The sequence below is a fragment of the Schistocerca cancellata genome, chromosome 4, assembly GCF_023864275.1.
Source record: "Schistocerca cancellata isolate TAMUIC-IGC-003103 chromosome 4, iqSchCanc2.1, whole genome shotgun sequence".
Lineage (NCBI taxonomy): Eukaryota > Metazoa > Arthropoda > Insecta > Orthoptera > Acrididae > Schistocerca > Schistocerca cancellata.
Window position 1 is genome coordinate 601,313,587 of NC_064629.1, and position 12,516 is coordinate 601,326,102.

The 12,516-nt window shown below is 36.9% G+C and overlaps 1 protein-coding gene across 1 annotated transcript in view; it reads left to right on the forward strand.

Annotated features, from left to right (window-relative positions):
• The window catches only part of LOC126183816 (intermembrane lipid transfer protein VPS13A-like), a 681,615-nt gene that overhangs the window by 648,423 nt on the left and 20,676 nt on the right, over window positions 1-12,516 (forward strand). Inside the window, exon 62 of the mRNA XM_049926066.1 lies at window positions 362-507. Coding sequence (XP_049782023.1) covers window positions 362-507 — 146 coding nt within the window. The remainder of the gene's footprint in view (window positions 1-361; window positions 508-12,516) is intronic.

Below are 12,516 nucleotides of genomic sequence, written 5' to 3' on the forward strand. Positions count from 1 at the left end.
ATTGTGTATTCAAGTAGATCAGTTGCATATGGCATGAGATTTGAACATCGTATAAAGTAACCTATTATAGTGTGTTGTCAATATATGATGGAAGATTGCATGTTAAGAGAATTTTTGATAAAAAGTATTAGAAATTTGGAAGTAATTACATGTATGAATTAATAGGAAATCTGTTTTCCAGTTTGTATTAATTTAAAATTCACATTTTTATCACTGCTGTTTGTTACTAAAATGATTCTTCTCAACACATAAATTAATTTTTTATAATATTTCTTTCCATTATATTTCATTTTAATAGATTTTACTGAAATTAATAGATACAGCAATTTTATACATTATTGTTTAATATGTTTAATTCTAGGGTATAAAACCTTACTCAAGGTATGAAGCTATTGGCATGCATCTGCTGAACACATTAAGCAAAGGGCACTATTGTGATACTGACACATATTGGGCACATGCATGTCTTACAAATGATGCTAAAAGAGCTGTTCTCATCACCCTTCAGTGAGTCTGTTATCTTTTTAAAACTATTTATCAGTACAATTGCTCTTAGCTTAGTATATCCTAGACAGGAGTCTTGCTTATTGATTTTTTTCATAAAGTGAAACATATACACTGAATAGTTAATATATGGAAACTTCAGGTTGGAATATCAATAATATAAGGAGAAAGATGGATTGCTTCTCACCATAAATATGACATGTTGAGTTGCAGAAAGGCACAATAAAAAGACTGTTACACATTTAGCTTTTGGCTAAAGCCGTCTTCAGCAACAAAAACACACACACATTCATTCACACAAGTAAGTATACCTCAAGCACACATGACCAACTTCTATATATGATTGGACCAGAATGTTATTCTGGTCTGAATGTCATTCTAGTCTAAATGTGTAACATTTTTTTCTTAAGACTGTCTGCAGCTCATTGTGTCATCTACAAGGTGAGTATCAATTGATCTTTTTCCTTATATTGCTGTATAATTAATAAAAGTACCTATATGATCACTAAAATCAAATATAATAGGGACAAACATAAAGCTGTCTCATTTCCTCGAAACAAGCTGTTAATCACCCATTTCTCTTCACAGAAACCACCCATGTGTACATAAATATATTTCGTCAGCGAGAAAAAGAAATATAGACAGTTGTGTATAGAACATCCATGATACTTATGACAATATTCAGTTGCATAACTAGTAGTTCAGTCCTACACTATCCTCTGACAATGTTGTTACAAGTGATCACATGGCTCTTATTGCTCTTAATATCCTATTGGCATTACTGTCTATGGTTTCAACACACCTTGCATATTTATTTCATTATTTTTCATTTAGAAGAAGGAGTCACAGAACAGGCTCGTATTTTTTCCTCTCTCTCATCACTATGAAACACTTAAATATAGATAATGGGTTCTCTAGTGCTGCTTTCCCTGTTTCAGAATTCCATGTTCAATTATTATTTTATTTTCAAGAACTCATGAATAGGAAGGAAATTGATGTTGTTAATCTACCTGAACTCCATTAAACCACATGCACAGAAGATTTGTGCCCAACAGCAATAATTTAGTAGTATAATCACACAAATTCAATATAAATAACACTGTCTTAGGAAGTATGGATTTGAAAGGAAACTGGTACAACTGGAACTTACCTGGGAAATTTAAGGAGGTTTTACACCGTAATTATATTTTTCCTCTTTCCAAAGATTTTTTTTAAAGTTTGACACTCACGTATTTGATCATGTTTTCCTGATGTCTGTTCCATCAGTCCTTCTCCAGTTATTTTTGTTGTGGTAACTTTGTTCGTTAGATGCCTCTTTTCTTTTAAAATATTAGAAATGTACATAGGAGTAGGATCCATGCAGAGTACCCACGTTGAGACATGCATTTGAATTGCTTTTCTTACTTAATAATTAATGTGTGGAGTACATATCTTGCAGCACTAATACCATATTACATAAATTGTACACATGATGATTAAGTCAAATTTGTGTGAGAATACTGAGAGCACATAGTAACTGATACGGGATCATAAATCATAACAACACATCATGGTAACAAGCAACAGATACAATTCTTTTATGTAATTATCAAAAATATGATTATGGAGCTCAGACAAAATGTGTGACTCGGTTGACAGTTTCTGTGCAGGGAAAGCACAGCTTGTTACCTTGGATGGTGAGTGAGACATTGACATTGACACCTTCAGATGTGCGTAGCTGTTCATGTTGGATATTAAGGATATTTTGACGGCCAGGCAAACAATATTAGTAGTGTTTTTCAAAGTGGTGCAACTTATATTAATTGTTCAAAAATGTAAAATTGTTCACCACACAAAATGCAGATAAATAGAGTCCTATAACTCTAATACCAGTAAGTCGCAAATGAAATCATTCAAGTCAAGAAAATACAAAAGTGTAACAATTTGCAGAGATGTCAAATGGAACGATCACAGAGACTCAGTTGTAGGTACAGTGGGTGACAGACTTTAGTTAATTGGCAGGATATTGGGAAAATGCAGCTAGTTTACAAAATAGGCAGCTTATGAAACACTTGTGCTTCCCATTGGGCAGGTCAGGGTTACTTCATAATGTCAGAGTCACTGATATGAGTTATACCATAGCTGGATAATCAACTTTACCAGCCACAGCTTATTATGCCTCATGGCCATTCCTCCTGTTGATGTTATATGCCTCTTTGACTCAACAGTGAAATGACAGACTGCAGGTGAATGGCAGATTGTGTTACAGCCTTTTCCCTGGTATGGTGTAATGTGCAGGTATCTGTGGTGTGGATGTTCTTATAGGCTTATGAGACCTTGAAGAGTTGCCAATTGATATCAAGTGCCAGCTCATGAGCTTCAGCGCAGGGGCGTGGTATGGGTCTCATATCAATGGCCCCAATGGCCATCCTAATTCCTTCATGGCGCATCATGACCAACGTTTTTAAATAGGATGATTTTGTAGTCCCATTCACTATGCACCCTTAGTCAAACCAAGATTGCATGAAGGCCCTGCAAAACTGCAGCAAACAGGTTTGGTCTGGGTACAGCGCTTTCAAGTCACTAAGATGTGACAACCAGGTAAGTTTAAAATCAATTGTGAGGTTCAGGAATGTCACTATTTCTTTACAATTAAGAGCTGTGGCCATGACACTCAACTAGGGAAAGATATGAACAGTTAAAAAGACACACACACACACACACACACACACACACACACACACACACACACACACACACACACACACACACTTCTCAGTTGGGAAATTAAAATCTCTCTTCTCTGCCCATTCCTCCATCCTTCCATGAGCTTTAAGACTGGAATTAAAATGGTTTCTCTCAACAGATTAGGAAAGTTTTCTGATACCCAAATGAAGTTAAAAAAGGGAAGAAGACTTATTTGCTTTGCTTTATGAGATGCCATTACATACCATAAGGGACATTATCTTGCATAGGTGACCTATCATGAGCCACAGTTAATGCAGAATCAGCGCCCACATCAAAAAGAGTTTCTTAATTTCTTTATCATTAGTCGAACTGAAGTTCCAACTGCTTCTCTTAGCAGGTTCTCTGAAGCATAAAAAATCTGGATCATAACTTCCAGTGGTGGTAACTCTGGTGAAATTCTCTCCACTGTCTGGGAAATGTGTTGTGGGTAGGTCTGGAAACTTCCATTCCATATTGTGGCAGCCACTGGGTTCTTCCCACCTCTCCCAGAAATTCTCCTAATGGTCTCTCATGTGACTGTTCTTTCAGTGGAATTATGTTCAGGAACTATTGTCATTCTCTCTTCTTTCTCTCTCTAATAAAAATGCAACATTTTGCCCTTGCTACCCAAACTGCTGTGTGGTGCTCTACATTTGGCTGGCATCTGAATCCAAGCAGAACCACCCTCCTATCCCTGACTTGGGAGCAACGTTTATCGTGCCACTGAGGAATAGGTTGCACATGTAACTGGCCCAAGGACTGTTAAATGGATGCTTCAGTGACATGGATCATTTTGTTAATCTAACCTATCCATTCTTGAACACAGCCAAGATGTTAAAGAAAGTTTGCTGCACAGTATCCATTTCATTTTACTGAATACCCACTGTTAGCAGTTTTCTTTTGGCCACCACTCTGCCTGGAGTGAATTTAGATTAGGAATTGATCACCTGAAAACTTACTAATGAGCAGTGTTTGCAACAGCTGAAGAGCACACAAAGAGACAGATGGCAGTGAATGACCCTGTTGCACTGTTGAAGTGTGTGCACTCCTTATACAAGAGATACGTGTGTGAGAATGCAACAAAGCTCTCATTGACTATAACCCTGGGATAAATGGTTGAAAGAGCCCCAAAACACATAGTGTGCAGCAAAAAATTCAACATAAAAGAAAGAGTCATGGAAGCTGAGTAATGAGTTCAGTGAGAGCCTCTTTGTCTAGAACGTTATGTGGGGATAAATAGAGGAAGTATATTTTCAATCCATGATGCACATGCACAGATACACTGACTGCTTGTAGGTCAGTGGTGAGTGCGTAGAGGCAAAGATTGGTTTGCATTGTTTCCTTTTGTTCTCTCTCCACTTAGATCGTGCTTTTTGTGAAGGATGTAGCTGCATAGCTCAGGGCCATCAGATAATTTAATATTTGTGCCCTCAAGACATACCATGTTTGCTAGAATATAGGCTGCACTTTTTTTCCTAAATCTTGGCTCAAAAAATCTTGGTGCAGCCTATAATTGAGATTTTTACCCCTCAGGTGATAAATCACTAATTTCAAAATGACATGTACATGTATCTTGTTGGTAGAAATTGATACCATTACAAGTTACTCATTCATTCATTCATTAATCCTTGTTCCATAGATCATGAATACATCATTTCACATTTTGTAATCTTGTGAAATGTGTCACTTTAACATGAGTTTTCTTTATACAAAATAATTAGTTAATTTTTTTTACAGTTACTACTTCATACCTAAAAATTCATCTATTGAATAGAAGTTGTTGTCATTCAGACATTCTGCAGTTATTTTTGTAAACCATCAAAGACTTACAAAGAAAACAGCAGGAAGACTTATACCTTGTTTGCAAATACAATAGGTGTTCTTGAAAAAAGAAACCGCAGCATCATTGCTTTTCAGAATCACATGTACATATTTCCACACTATGTTCCTCTACATCATTTACTGTAATGATGTCTGGAATATCAAAATAGACTGCCTTTTTTGTGCATTCCGTATTTAGGAATGCGATACAAACTGTTTTCATAAGCTTCATGCAGTTTTTGCACAGTTGTATCTCTACTATGGGCAAATAAAATATTTTGTTACATAAATTGCCAATCCAACCAATATGAAATTTAAATCCCATTGTAAAATTGTTTCTTTTACATGCTAATTTGAGCCCTTCAATTTGATGATTTCAGTTGTAGCAGCATATCCACATTTCCTGTTTTGAGCTATAAAATCAAGCAAGTCTTTTTTCACATTTGGATATTTAGACTTTTGAAATGAACTCCTTCATTTCAAACTATTGAGGAATTTCTCCTCACTTACTCATCACTAATGAATTTTTTTCCTACATGAAATCCTTGCTGCCCACTTTCCATGTTCCTTTGCATAATCCATAGATGGTAACTTGAAGTTTCTTAATTGTTACATAGGGTTCCCAACATAATTTGATGTCTGCATCATGTATATAGTAGCAGTACTTTTGTAATTGGCCATTAATGTAGTGGCATGGCCATTATTGGAGTTTTAGTATTTACTATAGTCTTGTGCAAAAAGTTAAGGTGCAGCCTATATTCATGCAAAAACATTGGTCTTCATTGATATTATACTTGTACTTCCTTTGGATATATCCTGAACCCATTTATGTTCCACTGTAGTATGGAAGCCAGCAATGAGGTGTCTCCTTCTTTTCCCTGTTTCTCCGTCGTAGTTGGAAGTTTGCAGTTACCTGAGAGACTTTCTGATTCCCTCAGGAAGACAAAGACCTCCATACCTTCATCTGATTCATAATACAGGACAAAGGTCATGATGGTTTTGGACCTAATAATTTTGGTCTGTTCTTTACTATCCATGGCCTGTATAATGAGATGTTGGAAGGGTTCTTTCAACAGCAATATTTCTCTGTTTCTCTTCTTCTGTCTGCCGTGAGGGTGTGTTCTTTCTGACAGTATGTTCTGCTTCCACCATTGTTTCATTTGTAGGTGAACTTGTGAGTATAACCAATAGTGCAGGTATACACCAACATTTACAGCTGCATTTTGTTGTGCTCTGTTCAGCTGTCAGTATCTGAGTGCCAACATCAGTCTTTGACATGGGCTGCTTTAGTGATGAAACCAATGACTTTATGAAACTAGGTGGCTGTATGGAATTTGCAAGTAAATGTGGTGCAACTAAAGCGTTGAGTTTTAAAGCGCTGTATAGGGTTAGGAACTTAGGGTGTAACCTTAAGGCAGATCAAGTGGGAAATCAGAATAAAAGATGGTGTTTTCTTGAGCTCACCATGTACTCTTTTGATGAAATTCTTTACTTTGTTGATGTCTTAACTTTTCTGTTTTTATTACAGTTCTTTGTCATCTACATCCATGACATCATTATACTACACTATATTCTAATTACAAAGACTGGGCACTATGGATGAAATGGTAAAGTAAGGATGTGGCTCGAGGCATGTCTAGATGATAGATATGTATAGTTCCAGATTCCTACAACTATACATAAACAACAAACCAAACTGATCAGTTCATTTCAACAAGCTATGTAAAAGACTGAATTCAGCAGCATTTGCCATTCACTCAATTTCATTTATTTGTGTCTTGGAAACAATTAAAGCTACATATATAGGATATTTCCATTCACTTATGACATGTGGAATCATAATTTGAGGTAACTAGTCATGAGAAAAGTCTTTATTGTACAGAAAAGAGTCATCAGAATTATGGCTAGAGTGCACCCTAGATACTCTTGCAGAAACTTATTCAAACAGCTTTGGATCCTCACCATGCCATCACAGAACATTTTTTCACTAATGTGATTTGTGAACAATAATCATACAATTTATAAAACAAACAATGAATATCATGATCATGATAAAGAAGTAAACATGGTCTTCACAAAAACATAAAAAGTCTCAGCATGGTACAGAAAGTAGTACATTATTCAAGCATAAAAGTATACAATAAACTTCCATTTCACGTTAAATCTGTCATTGGGGATAGGACTAAATAAAAAAAAAAAAAACCAGCCAAAACTTTATATTTTGAATAGTTTTTTCTATTATTTACAGATTTTCTTTTTTTTTTCCCCGTGTGCAGCAGTTATTACAATGTGTTTAATTTTAAGCATTCCTATCAGAACTGTCTAAGTAGCACTGGCATATTAATTATTTTTGTATGTATTAGAATTTAAGACTTATAATTTGTTTGTGTAATCATTATTACTATTATAATGTGTGTAGTTGTTTAAACACTTCAATCTCATGTATCTGTTTATATACAATTTAGTTTGTAAGCCTCATGACCAATTAGATATGGTTATTACTGTAATAATCTGACGTGTTCTACATCCTAGCGATACACTCACATCAAGTATTTATGGAACATGAAAATAAATAAAATAAATAAACAAGTTACAACTACAATACAGTAATTAAACACTATTAGCTTACTATTCATGGCATTCTCTTCAAGTGATTTGTTTGCTGGTGTATTTTTGATTGTCTCAATCATGAGGGTACCATCACACAGCCTCTCAGCAGTTGCCTACAAGTCCCTCTAATGCTTTTTGTATGTAAAAAGATGACAGTTTTTCAAATGCACCTTCCACACATTTAAAAATGATGAAAACACATTTCACCATAGAAGGTCACCTGTAATTGGTGGTAATAGACATTTCAGATGCTCTAGCCACAAGAGATCTCCTTTGAGTCTACATGTTATTACTGCCCAATGGACCATTGTTGGGAATGTTAGAAAGAGGTGTAGGTTTCATTGGCATCCATTACCAGGTTGGAAAACAGGACTCCACTCAGACAGAGCATTGCTTGCTGGATAAACCTTGTGCAACTGAGGTACAGCAAGTTCCCCAGAAGTTGCCTAATAACAAGTGTACCATGTAAACAGCCAGCCATCACATCAGTGAACAGCATATCTTCAGTTGTCTTTTTTTTTCTTTTCTGTTCCTTTTTTTTTAATAAAATATTCCAGCTACTATGCTGCAGTCAAATGGATTTAACATTTAAATTTAAATGTTATATGCATTTGACCACAGCATAACAGCCCAGAAAATTTTATTAATTATGACATTTTCAGCTGTGAAAGTTTAAATTTTAAAATGTTTGTTTCATGCTCATGGCCCATGTGAATAAGCCAAGATCCCCATTACTTGTGAGACACCAATTTCCACTGTCACATCTCACAGTGGTCACTGAAGCATGCCCATGGCTTATAGATATGGAAGACAAGTAGCACACCCAAGTCCCCATTTCAAGAAACCTGTGTTTACCAAATCTGCACCCTGTGAATGAAAGTTGAGCTTCATAAGGTGCTCGTGATTTGGTAGAACCTAGGAGGCACAAATACCATATATGTGGCAACCACTGGCCATCATGAAATTATAAGAAACAGTATTAATTAATGCAGGAATATACTTCAGCTCCCTACATATGGCTCAGAAATAGATTCCAACAACAAATTGAGACTAATTAGCATGTAATAAATTATTCTGTATTATTTGTGGGTAGTCTCACCTACTTAGGATATCTGAGGTAATACTGTTAGCCATTTTTAAGAGCCATCCATCAAGTAATGTGGCAGCAAGATCTAGTTTATGCCAGGTAGCTTTGAAAAAGGTGGCCATTGAATAGAGGCATATATTGTCTGCATATTTTAACAGTCTTAGCAGTTGGTGGTAGAGAAGTTTAAATATCAACAGTATATATTGCACACAATATTGGACTGAAGGTTTCCTCATAAGGGAGGCCTTAAATTTTGTGCATGGGTCCATAATGTCATTGCTCGACCAAACGAATGTCCAACAATAAGATAGCAGATTGATGTGATGAAGGCATCTAGATTTCTAAGAGTGCAAATGTCAAGCTGACAGGAGTGATCCCATCAATTTACATGTAGTATTATATATTCGTACACACATTAAAAAAAAAAAAAAAAAAAAAAAGTTTTGCATCACCTCAGTTCCAAGAGCTCCAGAGCCTGTACAGAAAACTGGAATAGAGATCAACATAAACATCATTTCTGCCCTTCTTATTGCTCATGAAAACCACACATTGCATGTTGTACCACGGTACAGCGAGACCTTCAGAGATGGTGGTCCAGATTGCTGTACACGCCGGTACCTCTAATACCCAGTAGCACATCCTCTTGCATTGATACATGCCTGTATTCGTCGTGGCATACTATCCACTAGTTCATCAAGGCACTGTTGGTTCAGATTGTCCCACTCCTCAATGACAGTTCAGCATAGATCCCTGAGAGTGGTTGGTGGGTCAAGTCATCCATAAACAGCCCTTCTCAGTCTATCCCAGGCATGTTCAATAGGGTTCATGTCTGGAGAACATGCTGGCCATTCTAGTCAAACGATGTCACTATCCTGAAGGAAGTCATTCACAAGATGTGGACGATGGGACCATGAATTGTCATTCATGAAAACGAATGCCTCACCGTTATGCTGCCTATATGCTTGCACTATCGGTTGGAGGATGGCATTCACGTATCATACAGCTGTTGTGGAGCCTTCGATGACCACCAGTGGTGTATGTTGGCCTCCCCATATTGCCACCCCCAAAACATCAGGGAACCTCAATCTCACTGCACTCGTTGGACAGTGTGTCTAAGGTGTTCAGCCTGGCTGGGTTATCTCCAAACACATCTCCGGCGATTGTCTGGTTGAAGGCATATGCAACACTCATCAGTGAAGAGAGTGTGATGCTAATCCTGAGCGGCGCATTCAGCATGTCGTTGGGCCCATCTGTACTGCACTGCATGGTCTCATGGTTGCAAAGATGGACCTGGTATTGACGTTGGGAGTGGAGCTGGACATCATGCAGCATATTGCACACAGTTTGAGTCATAATGTGACGTCCTGTGGCTGCACAAAAAGCATTCTTCAACGTGGTGGTGTTGCTGTCAGGCTTCCTCTGGGCCATAATGCATAGGTAGTGGTCATCCACTGCAGTAGTAGCCCTTGAGCGGTCTGAGGGAGTTACATCATCGACAGTTCCTGTATCTCTGCATCTCCTCCATGTCCAAACAACATTGCTTTGGTTCACTCTGAGACACCTGGATGCTTCCTTTGTTGAGAGCGCTTCCTGGGACAAAGTAACAATGCGAACACAATCAAACTGCAGTATTGACCGTCTAGACATGGTTGAACTACAGACAACATGAACCATATACCTCGTTCCTGATGGTATGACTGGAACTGATCAGCTGTTGGACTCCCTCCGTCTAATAGGCCCTGCTCATGCGTGGTTGTTCACATCTTTGGGTGGGTTTAGTGACATCTCTGAACAGTCAAAGGGACTGTGTCTGTGATACAATATCCACAGTCAACTTCTGTCTTCAGGAGTTCTGGGAACCGGGGTGATGCAAAACTTTTGTGATGTGTGTAGATGACTTTGTACATTATCATGTGTCAGTTTGAGAATAACTGTGCATTAGAAAACTTCAATGAATTCTATTGTACCTCTTTTATTATTAAAATTACTTTTCATTATCTTGGCCTCTAGACAAAATGCTGGCTTCTTTTACATACTGTTACTTCTCTCTGACTTACAGATTGTCTTCCAGGAAAAAGCACCCAAGATCAGTAAAGCATTTATTGTGAAATTATGAAAATATGAGCATTAACAATGCAATGAGCACAGGAGAGCCTCAAACTGCAGACAAATATTTTACACACACACACACACACACACACACACACACACACACACACACATACGCACACACACATGCACACATTCTGCAAGTGCTGTGACTTGAGTTGGCCCCAGGTTTTCCATTATAATATTAACAACAAAATTATATAGGCTTGGTAATTGAGACAGGGAATCACTGTGTGATATTTTTTAAACTTAGCTCATTGCTAATTTGATAGGTCTGCCTGGTAGCATTATTCTGTAAAAGACTCACAAATGGTCTGCTGAACCATTAGATTTATACATAAGAATTGTCAGTCACAGTTGTTGTTTTTTTTTTTCAATTAGTTTGCTGTCTGTACATTATCTTTACAGCAATGATATTGGTTCTATAGCACCTGTTGCTGTATTTTCAGGAAAAGTAATCTGAATATTTGAGAACATTTTCAAATGACTTTATTGTACTAAGCAACTGACATTTTCACATGGGTAAGAACAGTGGGGAAACCCATGAATAACAAATTTTTCAAGAGCAACATCACAGTCCATATTGATTGTGGTCCAGCCACCTTTTTTTCTCCTTTTTTTCTTCAAGATTTCTTAACAAACACAAAACCACCCACAAAGCAAGCATACCACTAAAAGTGTTCAAAATCAACATAATAATTATGTAAATGAGTAGGCAGTATCAAAGATGTAGTCATAAACACACCAACAAAGTCGTGATGTTTCCAGTGGTTCTTTATCTTCGAATAGTGAAAGTAGGTCAGCCCAGGTGATATGCTGGTGGTGATGAGAGTAGGGGAGCTTTTCATTATTCCCAGGTGGCATCCTCCCAACACTATGTAGTGTTTCCTCATCTGCACTCATGTTGATACCTGGCAAGGATACCATTTTGTTCTTGGCACTTATCACTTAGTTTTTTATGTGGTTCCATAGTTCTTGTAATTTTTAGATAATGTCTTCTTCAGTTTAGGTTTTCTGCAGCTAATGCTCTCCACAACATGTCACATACACTAACTTTTCACTGTTATTTGCATTTCTCTTCCTGCTACTTGTTTCATTAAAGTTAAGATAGCTCATAAATCACTCTATCAGGCAATGGCTTTTGATGACTGTACATCAAGGACTATGTCCTACACCTTGTCCATAAAATTTGTTTCCTATCAAACCAGATGTGGCGTTAATTCAGCAGAAAATTCTATGTAGAATCAATGGATGCTGAGCATTGCTGCTTTTTGCATTTTTCACATGGTCATTAGTTCAAATAACAGTCCCAGTTATTCTCTGTTGTTAGGAATATCACTTTTACCATCCTTGTGATGCCATTTCTCACTGTTTTTAATAATAAAGATGACTTTATATCTGTTAGATACAGCATCTCAGATATGTTGGATCAAGAACCAAACATAAATAAGTGTAAATCTGGCAGCCAAGTCCACTTATTTACATGGAATGCATTATATTTTTTCTGTGTCTTCAAAAGTATCCTGTTCCTGTGTACCAGGAACCTACTTTCTCCAATGTGATATGTCTATAGTAGAATTTATTTGGTTTAAAATGTTTTAAATAGAGATGCTAACAGTGCTAAATTCATTATTCACCATTTTTGTTGAAAATTAGTATAAAATTCAGCTTATCTCAAA